Here is a 12,102-nt window from a genome sequence, read left to right on the forward strand (position 1 = left end):
ACAGAGTCAACCCTCCCTCCACCCACTCCCACTTGATGTCCACATACCACCTATATCACCAGATAGAAGAAAGAAGCTCCTCAACCTGAACGTCGTCTCTCAACCTGCCCTTCTCTTATCTTGAGCGTTGGCAAGAAATTACTTCAACTGATGAACGCATCAGGTAAAGGTCGGTGTGACACAATCCAGTATGAGCATGAGTCAGTCGTGTGTGATCCACCGAAGTGCAGGTCAAAGTATGAGCAGTTTATATCGTCTTCAGAGCTAACTTGGCTCACCTGAGCAGGTCCGTGGAGTAGAGTCGAACCCCTGCCGCCATCTAGTGGTGAACCGCGTATACACCGTTTAAGATGAGTAGACTATTCGGGATGACTATTCAGCGCTGGTTAATTCTAAAGAGATTTGTTATCTGGCCCTTCTTCGTCACACCAGCGAACGTCATTGAAAACAATGCATCGTCAACTCGGAAGCTACGGAGCAAATAAAACCACAAGAAGTACCAACTGCTTAGAACCTTTATTTTCCGGGCAATAAGAATTAAAATTAAATTAAAATACAAAATTTAGATGGACAGATCTGTCTATGAAGAGAAGGCTTTGAGCAGGAGACAGGCCGGCCTTCGAGAAGATGCGTGGGAGGAAGTACGGAAAGCTATAAAAATGACGTCTGGAGAATGAAACAAGTCATTCGGGAAACAAGGAAGGTAAAGAGACGAACGCAGTTAGTTATAAACCCCACCCCCATTTGAAATGTCCTCATTTCGTCAGTGCTATAAGCTCTCTGTTCATGTTTGGTTTCGCCAGGAAGGATTCCATTTTCTCTCACCATTATCCCTTTCTCTCTTTTATGTAACATTTAAATCTGTAGTTTTGGAAAAGTAAACAAAAGTCCTTCAAAAATAAAATGTAGCAACCACATTTTAAGTTCTACTATTACATATACAGTATATATATATAAATACATACATAAATATCTTACATGTACAACCAATTTTGCAGAGTGGGCGTGAGAGAACCCAGGACACATGAGGACTTGTGAAGGTGGGGGAGCGGGAGGGCTGTTCATCTTGATGGTTTCAGTGTAACACGGGATTGTGAACATGTCGCCTTCTGTCGGAGGGTGTAGAAACATTTCTCAGTTTCCCCAGTAGGGAGAGCTGCCATAGCTGGATTTGCTTCCTTGGGTCTTCTGCTGCATGCTGCTGGACTGGCTGCGCTGGACTCCGCCCTGAAGGGAACCGTGTATGTTAAGATAAACACCTTCACAGATGAACACTGCTTTTCTGGATGGCAGACTTACCTGTCCGTCCTGTGTGAGGTGATGGTGCAGCAGCTGTGAGTGGGGCTGTTGGTGCGGGGGTAAGATGTGGAGGAAGGGTGGGGGGGCGTATCCTGGAGCACCACCAGGGTTCATAGGGCCTGTTCCCCCCAGTGCAGAGGGCAGGCTGAAGGGAGGCGGTGTCCCCGTGTGGAAACCCTGCTTGTCGAATGACTGAAATGGAAAGATATTCCAGGTGAGACAAGCATGTGGAGCAGTCTCCACATGTTAAAATGTGTGTGTCAATCCTTTAAAGTAGACAGAGCTGTGGGATATGCTGTCATCATCAGAAAGATGAGCGGAGTCACTCACCTGTGTTTTGCTGTAGATAGATCCACCCATATCAGGAACACCCCCTTGGTTCCCCGAGCCTGACAGTCCGGGTGCTGAAACGGGTACAACGTGAGGGGGGAAAAGATTGACAGGGGGAGAGGCAATAGGAAAAAAAATTGGAAACAACAGGGTTAATGTTTGGACAACTGTCTCTTCACTTGAGACACTGATAACTCTTGTTAGTAGAAGGCGAACAGCCAGTGGGAAGGAGCAGTATGAGCACGGAGGCACACTGATGCGCCGCTCACTTCTCCTGTTCCAGTCAACTTATTTAGACTCACAAGTGCAGTCACATACTCGGCATGCAAATACACACCTTCCTCCAGAACACTGTCGACTGCAGAAGCATCTGAAATATCTGGTTATCAATCTCCCCCTCTCCACTGATGAACACCCGCTGACTTCCTGTGTTTTCATTGTGCGCACATGTGGTGTGTGTATGTACCTTTCCCTGGGCCGCTGCCCGCTGACTTGGCCTGAGACTGGGCAGAGCCTCCGTACCCTCCCTTACTGTACTCCCCACCATGGGCTTGAGACAGGTCATCAAAGGCTGAAGTAGGAGTAGTGATAGTGCAGAAGAGGGTAGAAGGCACAGCCAGCAGAGGTAGAGGGACGAGAAAGAGGAGGGAAAAGTAAGAAAAGACAGGTGGAAAGGAGGAGAAAGAAGAGAGTAGGGTGGGGGAGAGAGAGGCAGTCAGGTAACCTGACTAATATGGCCATAGGTTTTTTTTTTTTTTTAGCTGTGTCTGAAACTCTGCAGGGGATTTAAAGATATGCATGCAGCACAAGCAAAAACACACAAAGGCCCAATCCCATACACATGCAGCATGTGGAGGAAGAACACTGGTCTTAATCGTAGCAACAACTGACTGGTTGGAATCAGTTTCAAGTCATATCAAGACTATTAGTTGCTACCAGTAACTTGCCAATGGAGCATATGGGGTTTCATGAGACAGTGCGTATATTCTCAGAGGCCAGTGCATTTGAAAAAACAGTCTAAAGGAATCTCACAACCTTTTACGATTTTTTTTTTCACAAAAGCGCCACCTACTGAGGATTGACAATGAAGACACTGTCTCATGAAACCCGTCAGCCAATCACTACTGCTGCAACAACAAATGTAATCAGTCCTGATGCTTGTTAGCCCATCAGATCTGTAACATACATCCAGTGACAAAGTGACAGTTATTAGCACAGCGTCTAGCTCAAGTTTTTACCTAATCTAGTTCAAAGGCAGTTCCCACACCTGCATTTAGGACAGTTACGATCACAGGAAACCAACGCCAAGAAAAATGTTTATAGTAATATTTAACTTAAGTCACTGTTAGTGTTTCGCTCTTTTATATTTGTACATACATTTCATAAAACAACCGGCATCAAAGGGCCGACTATGGCTTGCGCTTCTGATGTTTGGTAACATGTTCATAAAACCCTCTAACCTCCAACATTAACTGACAGCGTACATGTAGGATTCTGATTCGGTTATAGGCAATGGCTGGTCGAGAGGCAGAATTCTATCTAAAATATTCAATGTATTATGATAGCGTTTGTCTAATGTGTTCAATTTACAAGTCTTCGGTGCAGATGTGGTGTGCTTACCTGCGCCGTATGTGTGTTGTCCGTAATTGGGCTGATGCTGTTGGTGGTACTGGTTGGATGGGTTAGCCATGCCCATGGTGGCCTGTTTGGCCGAAGCAGGAGGTACAAAAACAGGGCCGTACTGGAAGGCCGATGGAACTCCAGGCATACCAGCATAGTACGGCAAACCTGCAACACGTTGTGACAGTGTTGAGGCGTAAGAAAGATGACACTAAGGTTGTAACTGCTATCACAAATATTACTCCTTACCAGTGTATCCATAACCTGGCGGCAGCGGAGGGTTGAGGAAAGCCTGGTTTTGAGTCTGTTGGGCCTGATTCTGACTTTGGCCCTGCCCCTGAGCGCCCCCTTGTGGTGCTTGCTGTGTCTGGGACTGAACACTGGCTGACGATAGACTCGTTGGGGGAGCAGGAGGTGAGGAGTCGTTTCTGCCGAATTTCGTTGCCTCACCTTGACAGGAGGCGAAGATTATATGGATGTCAAATATTTGCTATTGATCTTGTGACCAAGTCAAGACACTCGGAACGCTCAGAAAGTTCTACTCTTAACATTTGGAAATCTTGAAAACGTACCAGAATACAGATTGTTAGCGAGGCCATCTCTTCCTGGCATGGAGGCAGTCGTTCCTGGGAATGTTACACCATAGTAGTCCTGAAAAATACAAAAGGTCATCAATATGCTCCAACTACTGCTGCATTTCAGATTTGGGCAAAAGACATTTTGAAGTGGGGCACAAGAAAGACTTACCATTGGAAGTCGAGACTGCAGCATTTGCAGGTCCTCATAACCATAGATCTGCTGTTGGATTAAAAAAGTACATTTAAAGCCAGATAATAACAACAGATTAATCCTCACAATTGTTCAATACAAAATAGCCACCAGGTACAAAAATACTGTAGAAAGGCAATAAATAACTGAAAAAGACCAAACAAATTGAAATCTAGACAAGATTTACCGGGTAGGCAGGGAGCAAGCCTCCAGGCCCCATGATGTACTGGTTGGCAAGAAGTGGGGGAACTCCTTGTGCCAAATTAGGAGGAGCTTTACCTGAAAAATGCAAAATTGTTTTAAAATAAGACAAAATATATCATTTGGCAAGAACAGGAGTTTAATCCAATATTAGTATTTATCAGATGTTCTCACTAGTTTGTAAAGACGACAAGATATAAAAAAAATAGGAGGATGTGAATGAAGATTTTTGGCATTATCAAAAAAGAAGCCGAGAAATAATTGGAAATTGTTAGGCGACGTACCAGAGTTGGTCAGCAGTGGAGCGGTGCGAGCACCTGCTGCTGACGGTGTGGTGTTGGTGGACGAATTTGTGCCATTAGGAGTCAGACCCGGAGCCCCAGAGGAGTGAGGAACATTGGTGCTTGAACTGCTGACAGCTTGAGTTGATGAAAGACCGGGATTGAGAACCTGAGTAGATGATGTAAAAGCGGGCACACTGCCACTGCTCTCCTCGTTGGTCATCTGAAGGTCAAAGGCAAGCGTGAGTTGTTGCTGCCTCGACGCAGGATCCAAGTCAAAGCATAAAATCAACAATACAAATGGACAAGTCACACATTAAAGAGACACAGGCTCCTATCGATATGTATAATTTCTACACATGAAAAATAAGTGAATCAAAACTTACAGGTAAGGAAGAGCTTGTTGTTTGAGCCGGTACAGATGAATGTGATGCAGTAACATGGCTGAGATTCAAAAAAAAAGTGTGTGTCAGCAATAGAAACCAAACACACGGGAGGAAAACACTTGACAGTTACGAGATTCAGCCAAAGATATCTCTACACACAGGGATTAAGATATGTGCTTGTAACCATCACTATCTTCAAACATTTAAGCTCTACAGGCGTCGCAGGAGTCTTTACCTGGTGAGCGCGGGAATGGGTGCAGAGTGTGAGGGGGTAACTGCAGGGGAGGGGATGTGATGAGCGGTGCCGCTCTCACTGGACATGATGGGTGAATCATTTTTCATTGTCCTGGGAGATGTAGCTGCTTTGAAACAGAAAGAACCCATGAGCCATACAACATAAAAGCAATGACACTGACACTCACATTATGAAATATGTATTTATATTTTGAATGAATCTACTTACAGTCCTGTGTGGTCGGCATCTTCATTCCACTGTAGCCATTCTAGCAGGAGATAGTAGTAGGAAAATCAGTCCTCAGCTTTTACTTGAAAATAATGACAAATGACTTTGAATAATCTTCCTTACTGTGAGGGGTACAGCAGCATCCTTATTCTGAGAGAAGCTCAGATGGGGCGGCATGGACCTCGGGACACTGCTCTCCAAGCGGTTTCCAGCAGGAGCTGCAGATGAGGGAGGAGGGGCAGTGCTTTGAAGAGTCAGGGAAGGGGACTGTGTTGCACTTGGCAAGCCCAGAGATGGAGAGGGGAAGCTGGGATCCGAAACAGTTGATTGTAAGCTGTTCATGTGGTCACTGTTCAAAGCAGATGGAGAAAATCAGACGTGCATAAATGAAAATGAGCCTGGAAAACAGGAATATGACACAAAAACAACGAAGATACCTCACTGCTGCAGGTTTGGGAAAGAGGCTGTTTTGTAGCTGCTTAGTTGGTACAACAGATGGTACAGAGAGTGGACTCTGAGTTGGAACGGAGTCCCTGACCGAATCCGTCTGTACCATATCATTTGCTGCACCCCCAGTGTCAGAACCAAAGTCCAGAAGAGCTCCAAACTGAACATTCAGCCCAGATATGTCAGCTGAGCCCGGCATTTCCACAGCCTCTGATGGAATCTGATGATCGACAGTGCCAAAACATTAGGAATTTATGAGATGGTGTCGAGTCATGAAAATAGAATGGAAATGACAAAACCTTTGACAGTGGTGGAACTCTTCGCCTTTGTGTTTTCAGCTGCCGTGGAGGCTCAGTGATAGGAGGTTCCATGTCTGGCAGCTTTACTCCCGGAGAAGCTCCCTCTCTTCCAGATAGAACAGATGACTCATGACCTGAGAGGGGAGAGGTTGAGAAGAAAACATGTAGAAAAGCAAAAAAGAAAAAAAGTTTGATTGTGTGTTACCTGGAGGTGTAGGAACTTGAGGAACATGCGAGTGAGCCTGGACCAGAGGCTCTGCAGTGGGCATCATTGATGACTGTTGCCTCTGTGCTAGCTGGCTGAGCACAGCCGATGGTTCTGGCTGAAGCTTCATCTCCACTGCAGCAAACAGATGACAATGAATAAAAAGCACAACAGTGTACAGGCCATGACAGTTGAACTTACTGTGCATGTTATTTACAGGGCCGTTCTCCAACCTCTGAGGTTTGGGTTCCACAGATTGAGTAGTGGCAGGAGCAGGGCTCTGAACAGGAGGTGAAACAGATTCTTTGGAAATGTTACTGTTGATGGCCAGTGGCTGGTTGGACCTTTGACCAAGACGAGAGCCATTCAGCTGGTCAACCGCTCTGACGTCAGAGGGGGTCGTGGGCTTGGGGGTATTCAGAGACCCAAATCCAGAACCCAGTACTGATGACTAAAAGGAAAAACGTGATTAAGAGATCAAGGGAGACCACAAACATAAAAGTTAAGACAGTCACAGTTAACATACCAGGGCAGCGTTAGCATACGTCGTAGAAGCAGAGGCGGCATGGGCGTAGCTGTTGGCTGTAGCATGTGCATAGCTGTGTGTTGCAGTGCGTCCATTGTGGTGGGAGTTGGTGAAAACCAGACTCTGACCCAAGTCCTCTGCAGATGGCCCATCTACAATCGAACTCAAGACATTGTCCACAGAACCCACTGCAGGCTTTGGCAGTGTACCTCCCAGTTCAACACTGAAGAAAGGAGATCATGTTGCAGGTGATTTCTAAAACAATCAAGATTTATCACCAGCAAATATGACTCACTTGTGTCTTGCTGTGGAGTTCCCTGGAGCAGACGAGGCAGTGAACACTTTGGTCTCAGACAACTGAAGAGGGAAAATTTAAAAATTAGAATCAACTAAATCACAATTGTGTTGTAGCTACATTATTGACAAAAATATCTTACATCTTCATTCCAGTCTTCTGATGCCCAGTCTTCCAGATTGCCACTCCATGTTCCTAAGTACCAAAAATTAGAATTTTAAATTGTATAGGGTGATGCACATAAAAAAAAATAAAATAAAATACAGCTGCCATCAACCTCTCTTACCAGTTCCCTCAGCAGGTTCATGGCCATCCCCCTCCCAATTCTCATGGCGTCCACCAGAATTAGCTGTGTAGTCAGCTGGATTGAAGGTGCTAAACGTCATGGCAGAAAGATGTTTTAAAAAAATGAACATTAAAGCGCAATACAATCAACTAATTATGCAGCCATAAAAGAGGTTCAGTAACTTTTTTTCCACACGTTTGTTTGAGATATGTGCTTGAGTGAACATCACTACCTCACAATTACCACGCTTGCCAAATGCAGAATACAACACATCCTTACCCCATGCCTTGCGAGGAGAACCTGTTTCCAACAGCTGCTCTCCCTCTTCCGCGACCGCCAACACCTGTGAATGCAAATCAGAGAAGGAAGTTAGAAGCTGCCACATTATGATATCTAAGACTTAACAAGTGACAAGGCGTCGTAATTTCCATTGTCTTACAATGGATTTGCAAATTCAGCAAACCTTACCTCTCCCCCTCCCTCTCCGACCACGGTCACCCCCTCTCTCACCAGGGACAACCTCAAACCCATTTTCTTCTGACCGACCTAGATCAAGAACAATGGGGATTCTAGTTAAATGAAGTCATACAAAGGCCCACAAATCTTTATGACTAAATATTCATGTAAAATTGACTTCATGATTGCCACTGAGGACAAAGAAAATTCATCACCTACCTTCACGCCCTCTGCTGATTCCTCGGCCACGCTTGCTGGACCCTCCACGCCCACGCCCACCTTCCCTCTCTACTCCCTTCTTTTCTCTGCTCTCCTTAATCTCCACTGGGCCGCCTTCTTTCCCAATGTTTCGCTTCTTTCCAACCGTCTCCCAGGAGTTCTGAAAATTCAACATCATGTAAAAATAGAATCTATAGCTCTATGACAAATACTGAAATTAAAATCCACAACCATTTAGTGTCCGATGCAATGTTTGTTTATATTAAACAGTGCCTGAACCTGATACCTGGCTTCTTCACAGAATAAAAAGAAAAATCTACTGGAAATGGTATCTGCGCCACCGAGTCGGCACATATCACCTCGGCAACCATACTAATGCTGAAGTTATGGTAACTGTACTGAAGTAATGTTACAAGGTTTTGTCCTTTCATTCTCCACATCTGGAGGTGCTGCCGCTCACCATATACCCACTGCTGCAACACAGCAATCGATTGGTCAAAGAGTCATGGAGCAGGAGATTGTGGCTGCATGGTTGATCCTCAAAATTATCTGTTTGTAACTTGTAAGTTAAAATATTTCCTCATCAGGTCAAGCAGAAGCCTCTATTCCATGTTCTCTCGCCACCATTCTTTATGTTGATGTAGACACACACAGAGCTCTTCCTTTGTCAATGTACACGCAGTGAGCTGTTCTTTAATCACCTCCCTAACTAGGCCAGACACAGATACCACAACAAAATCACCCATCTTGCCAAAGGCCATGAACACCGCTGTGTTCCACTAAGCGTGGGGTTGTCATTTCTAGTCATTTTTCTGGCAACGTTGCACGGTAAACAAGTCATCATTTTCATTCATGTAATTAATTAGTGCTGCTTTGGAATAGGTTATTGTAAGATTTAGAACACTTATGATTCAAACACAACCTAGACAATCGTGTAAGGCCCTTTTAATAGATTAGACTGCCGTTATTCTTCCCACAAGCTAAAAGCATTTTAAAAAATGTTCTGTCTAAAAAAGACATTTTATCAAGTAATTCTCCAATAGAAAAATAAAAACATCTAATAATTCAGACAAGCCAAGACATGCGGACATACCAATTTAAACTACACTTACTGTGTCAGAGGTGCTCTCCAGCAGGAAATTGATGGCTCTGTTAACATCTTCGTTGCAGTCATGGAGGGCAACCATGCACTCATCTTGAGTCTTCCCACTAACCTCTATCAGCTGAATAGCAAAATAAAAAACAGCAATCCATGAACATTCTGAAATGAAACATTCTAAAAGCGACAATAAAATGAGGCAGAAGAATTTCTCCCAGCAAGCACACAAGCTGTAACATTACCTGTTTGACCTTGTCCTCAAAGACAGCATCATTTTTGTCATAGATCACTTGGGCCAAACGAATCTGCTCCGCTGTGGCCTGGTGATGGCACAGAGCAAAAATGGTACAATTAGAAAAAAAAATCTATAACATGAAAAGGAAGAAAATTACATTTCTGGCAGACACAACAATGACTCAACCCAAAAAGGCACAAAAATGGAATAAGGGAATTTAAAGGCGTTGAGTACAAATCACTTAAATAATGACGTTAGACACAAAGCCACATCTAAAAAGCATCTGGCTGTACACTGCCCCCTTTCTCATGTAGACATTAGCACCATATTTTCCACAGGAAGTCAAGTCTTGCTTAATGTTCATTCGCAAAAGAGGGTGAGAACTATATGTTTGGCAAACATACTACACTCATGTTCAACTATCTAGTGTCCACTTTTGCTTTCAAAGATCACATAAAAAGTACAATTACATAGGTACACTTCATAATGTATGTGAAAACAGTGTGACTAACCTGTATCTGTTTCTGTGGTTGTGTTGTTTGTGTGGACGTGGGCAGCGTTCTGTCCCGATTTCCCCGGGCTTGATTGCTGACCACTGATGTCATCATATACAGTATATACAAAACAATGTATGTACAAAATAGAAAAAAAATCTGCAGAGAAGAGAAGTCAAATTAATTGTTATTGCAGCCTTTAATGGTGCTGAATAAACACAATGAATTCATAAGAACAGTGCAGTGAACGGTACGCAAGCATTGCAAGTTGCAGGGTTGTGAGGTTTGCCATGTAAGACTATAACCCCATCTGTCGCCTCCATCGCCAGTGTTAAATTTAGCTAACCAAGGGGGGGACCATCCAAGTGTCGTCTTACAATCCTCCCACTGTTGCCTCTACACAAACACAAGTGTTGACACACAGATGTTAAGGGTGGGAATAAATAAATTGCCAAAAAAAACAGAAGAAAATCGAATCTACTCTTTAATCAAACATCAGTTGAACTTCTGGCTTTTATAAGACGGATCCGGATGCCCATTAATATAAGTTGCAGCTGGCAGTGGTAGTAAACATAGCACAGAAACGTGCTAGATAGCTTAAAGATTAAAAGGTAATAGCTTATCATTTTAAAATGTAGCAAAGGAAAACTTATTCGGCATGACTCAAGTTTTGAATCTATACATTAGTTGATGAGATCAGTTAGTGGTATATACGTCATAGCGTCGTTTCTGAACACAATCGAGGTTCATAATAGATAACTGTACTGAAAATATTCAATTGGTAGCATAAAGCGTGATGTGTTGAATCCAGCGAATGGGCGAAACCGAATCAAAAACAAACGAACGCAGCGCACTTTGTTTCACTTTAGCTCACACGCTAATGTTAGCTGGGCTAGTCCCTGCTCGCCTTTTGTTCCGCGTACGATTCGCACAACCGACCGAACATTCATAAATACCAGAGTCCTTTCGCCATGTTAGCCCCAATAATGATATGCACATTATACGTACTCTGGCGGCCAAAAATCAAACATGTGGCGCAAAATATCAACAAGAAAAAATGTCAAGTGCGCACGCTCGCCTTTTGTGATCAGAGACAAAGCTAACGCCGAACATGAAACTACGGAATAAACTACGGTTAAAAACAAACCATCGGACGTGGATTTTACAGGGTGAATAAAACGTTTTGAGTCGGTTATGGAGAATGATATGGGAGAGTAAAAGGCGAGGCGAAATAAAATAAAACGCTGAGGAAAAACGTTAGCTGAATGCTAACTGCGCCGGCATGTGAACCAGGGGCCTGCACGGATACAACGCCAAGTTAGGAGAGCTTACGACTAACACCCACACACCCGAGCAGGGTGACTAAGACAAACGTAGATACAAACGTATATTTCATCGACCGACTCGTGTGCGATATCGCAACTTTTTTTTTAAAGTTGGCCACGAAAAACGAGGTTGTTTTCGTTTCTTTACCTGCTAACACGCTTCGCTCAGCCAGCAGCAGTCGTCACGTGACCCACCGCGCCGATGTTCAACGTTGTGAAGAAGACACAGCCAATGAGAGGCTCCCAAAATGGTCAGATGGTTCCGAAGCTCGTACTGACGTGCACGGCGCTCTGCCGTGATCCGCGTGCTGTATGGAGATTGTCGTCCATCCGGATGCATCGTGAATGTGCGAATTACTTAAATGTACGGATCCATTTTTTGAGTAAATAACATATTACTTGCGTATGTTACGTTTCTTACATTTTTTCAAAATCCATTTATGCGTCACATGGACTGTATAATAGTGAATATCTCTGCCATTGCCGTTTAATTTGCGTTGCTTTTTCAACTTATACCATTTGTTTGACTCTTTCCCTTTTTCATAATTATAGACATATGTACAAAGGTCATTTTTACGGAGCTTTGAACTTCCTTGGAACGTGCGACAAAGACAGACTTTTGTCTGTCCTTTATTCGTCAATGAATAGGTAATTTGATGATGCTTTGATACGTCATGCTTATTGCTGTATTCCACAAAATTACTTGTAATGAATACACAGCGAGTTTTTCCTCTGTGTGATCATCACACAAAGTCTCCCCCAGAACAGCTGTGCTTGCCTGTACCTCAGCTATTAAACACAAGTGAAAAACCATAACTAAAATAATAAAAAAAAAAGATAATAAAATTGAGAATAGACCTAGCAACCA

The 12,102-nt window shown here is 43.7% G+C and overlaps 1 protein-coding gene across 4 annotated transcripts; it reads right to left on the reverse strand.

Annotated features, from left to right (window-relative positions):
- Positions 1-486: 486 nt before the first annotated feature.
- Positions 487-11,755, reverse strand: LOC128762780 (ubiquitin-associated protein 2-like). 4 transcript variants are annotated; one of them, XM_053871285.1, is made up of 29 exons: positions 11,656-11,755; positions 9,928-10,068; positions 9,423-9,500; positions 9,194-9,304; positions 8,082-8,241; positions 7,875-7,952; positions 7,686-7,749; positions 7,407-7,495; positions 7,263-7,315; positions 7,121-7,182; positions 6,826-7,048; positions 6,501-6,750; positions 6,300-6,434; positions 6,095-6,228; positions 5,786-6,015; positions 5,472-5,697; positions 5,349-5,388; positions 5,121-5,247; positions 4,886-4,943; positions 4,503-4,722; positions 4,205-4,296; positions 3,997-4,047; positions 3,822-3,900; positions 3,499-3,699; positions 3,250-3,417; positions 2,096-2,200; positions 1,630-1,703; positions 1,300-1,491; positions 487-1,227 (listed from the first exon to the last, which is right to left on the reverse strand). In XM_053871285.1, the coding sequence occupies exons 2-29, from the start codon at positions 10,021-10,023 to the stop codon at positions 1,135-1,137; spliced, it is 3,489 nt and encodes a 1,162-aa protein (XP_053727260.1). In that variant the 5' UTR covers positions 10,024-10,068; positions 11,656-11,755; the 3' UTR covers positions 487-1,134. The 4 variants fall into 4 exon arrangements, with proteins under 4 accessions (XP_053727260.1, XP_053727261.1, XP_053727259.1 ...); XM_053871286.1 differs by lacking the exon at positions 11,656-11,755 and adding an exon at positions 11,383-11,621 and having other exon boundaries at positions 5,121-5,244; XM_053871284.1 differs by lacking the exon at positions 11,656-11,755 and adding an exon at positions 11,383-11,620.
- Positions 11,756-12,102: the final 347 nt, after the last annotated feature.

This window comes from Synchiropus splendidus, chromosome 7, assembly GCF_027744825.2.
Source record: "Synchiropus splendidus isolate RoL2022-P1 chromosome 7, RoL_Sspl_1.0, whole genome shotgun sequence".
NCBI lineage: Eukaryota > Metazoa > Chordata > Actinopteri > Syngnathiformes > Callionymidae > Synchiropus > Synchiropus splendidus.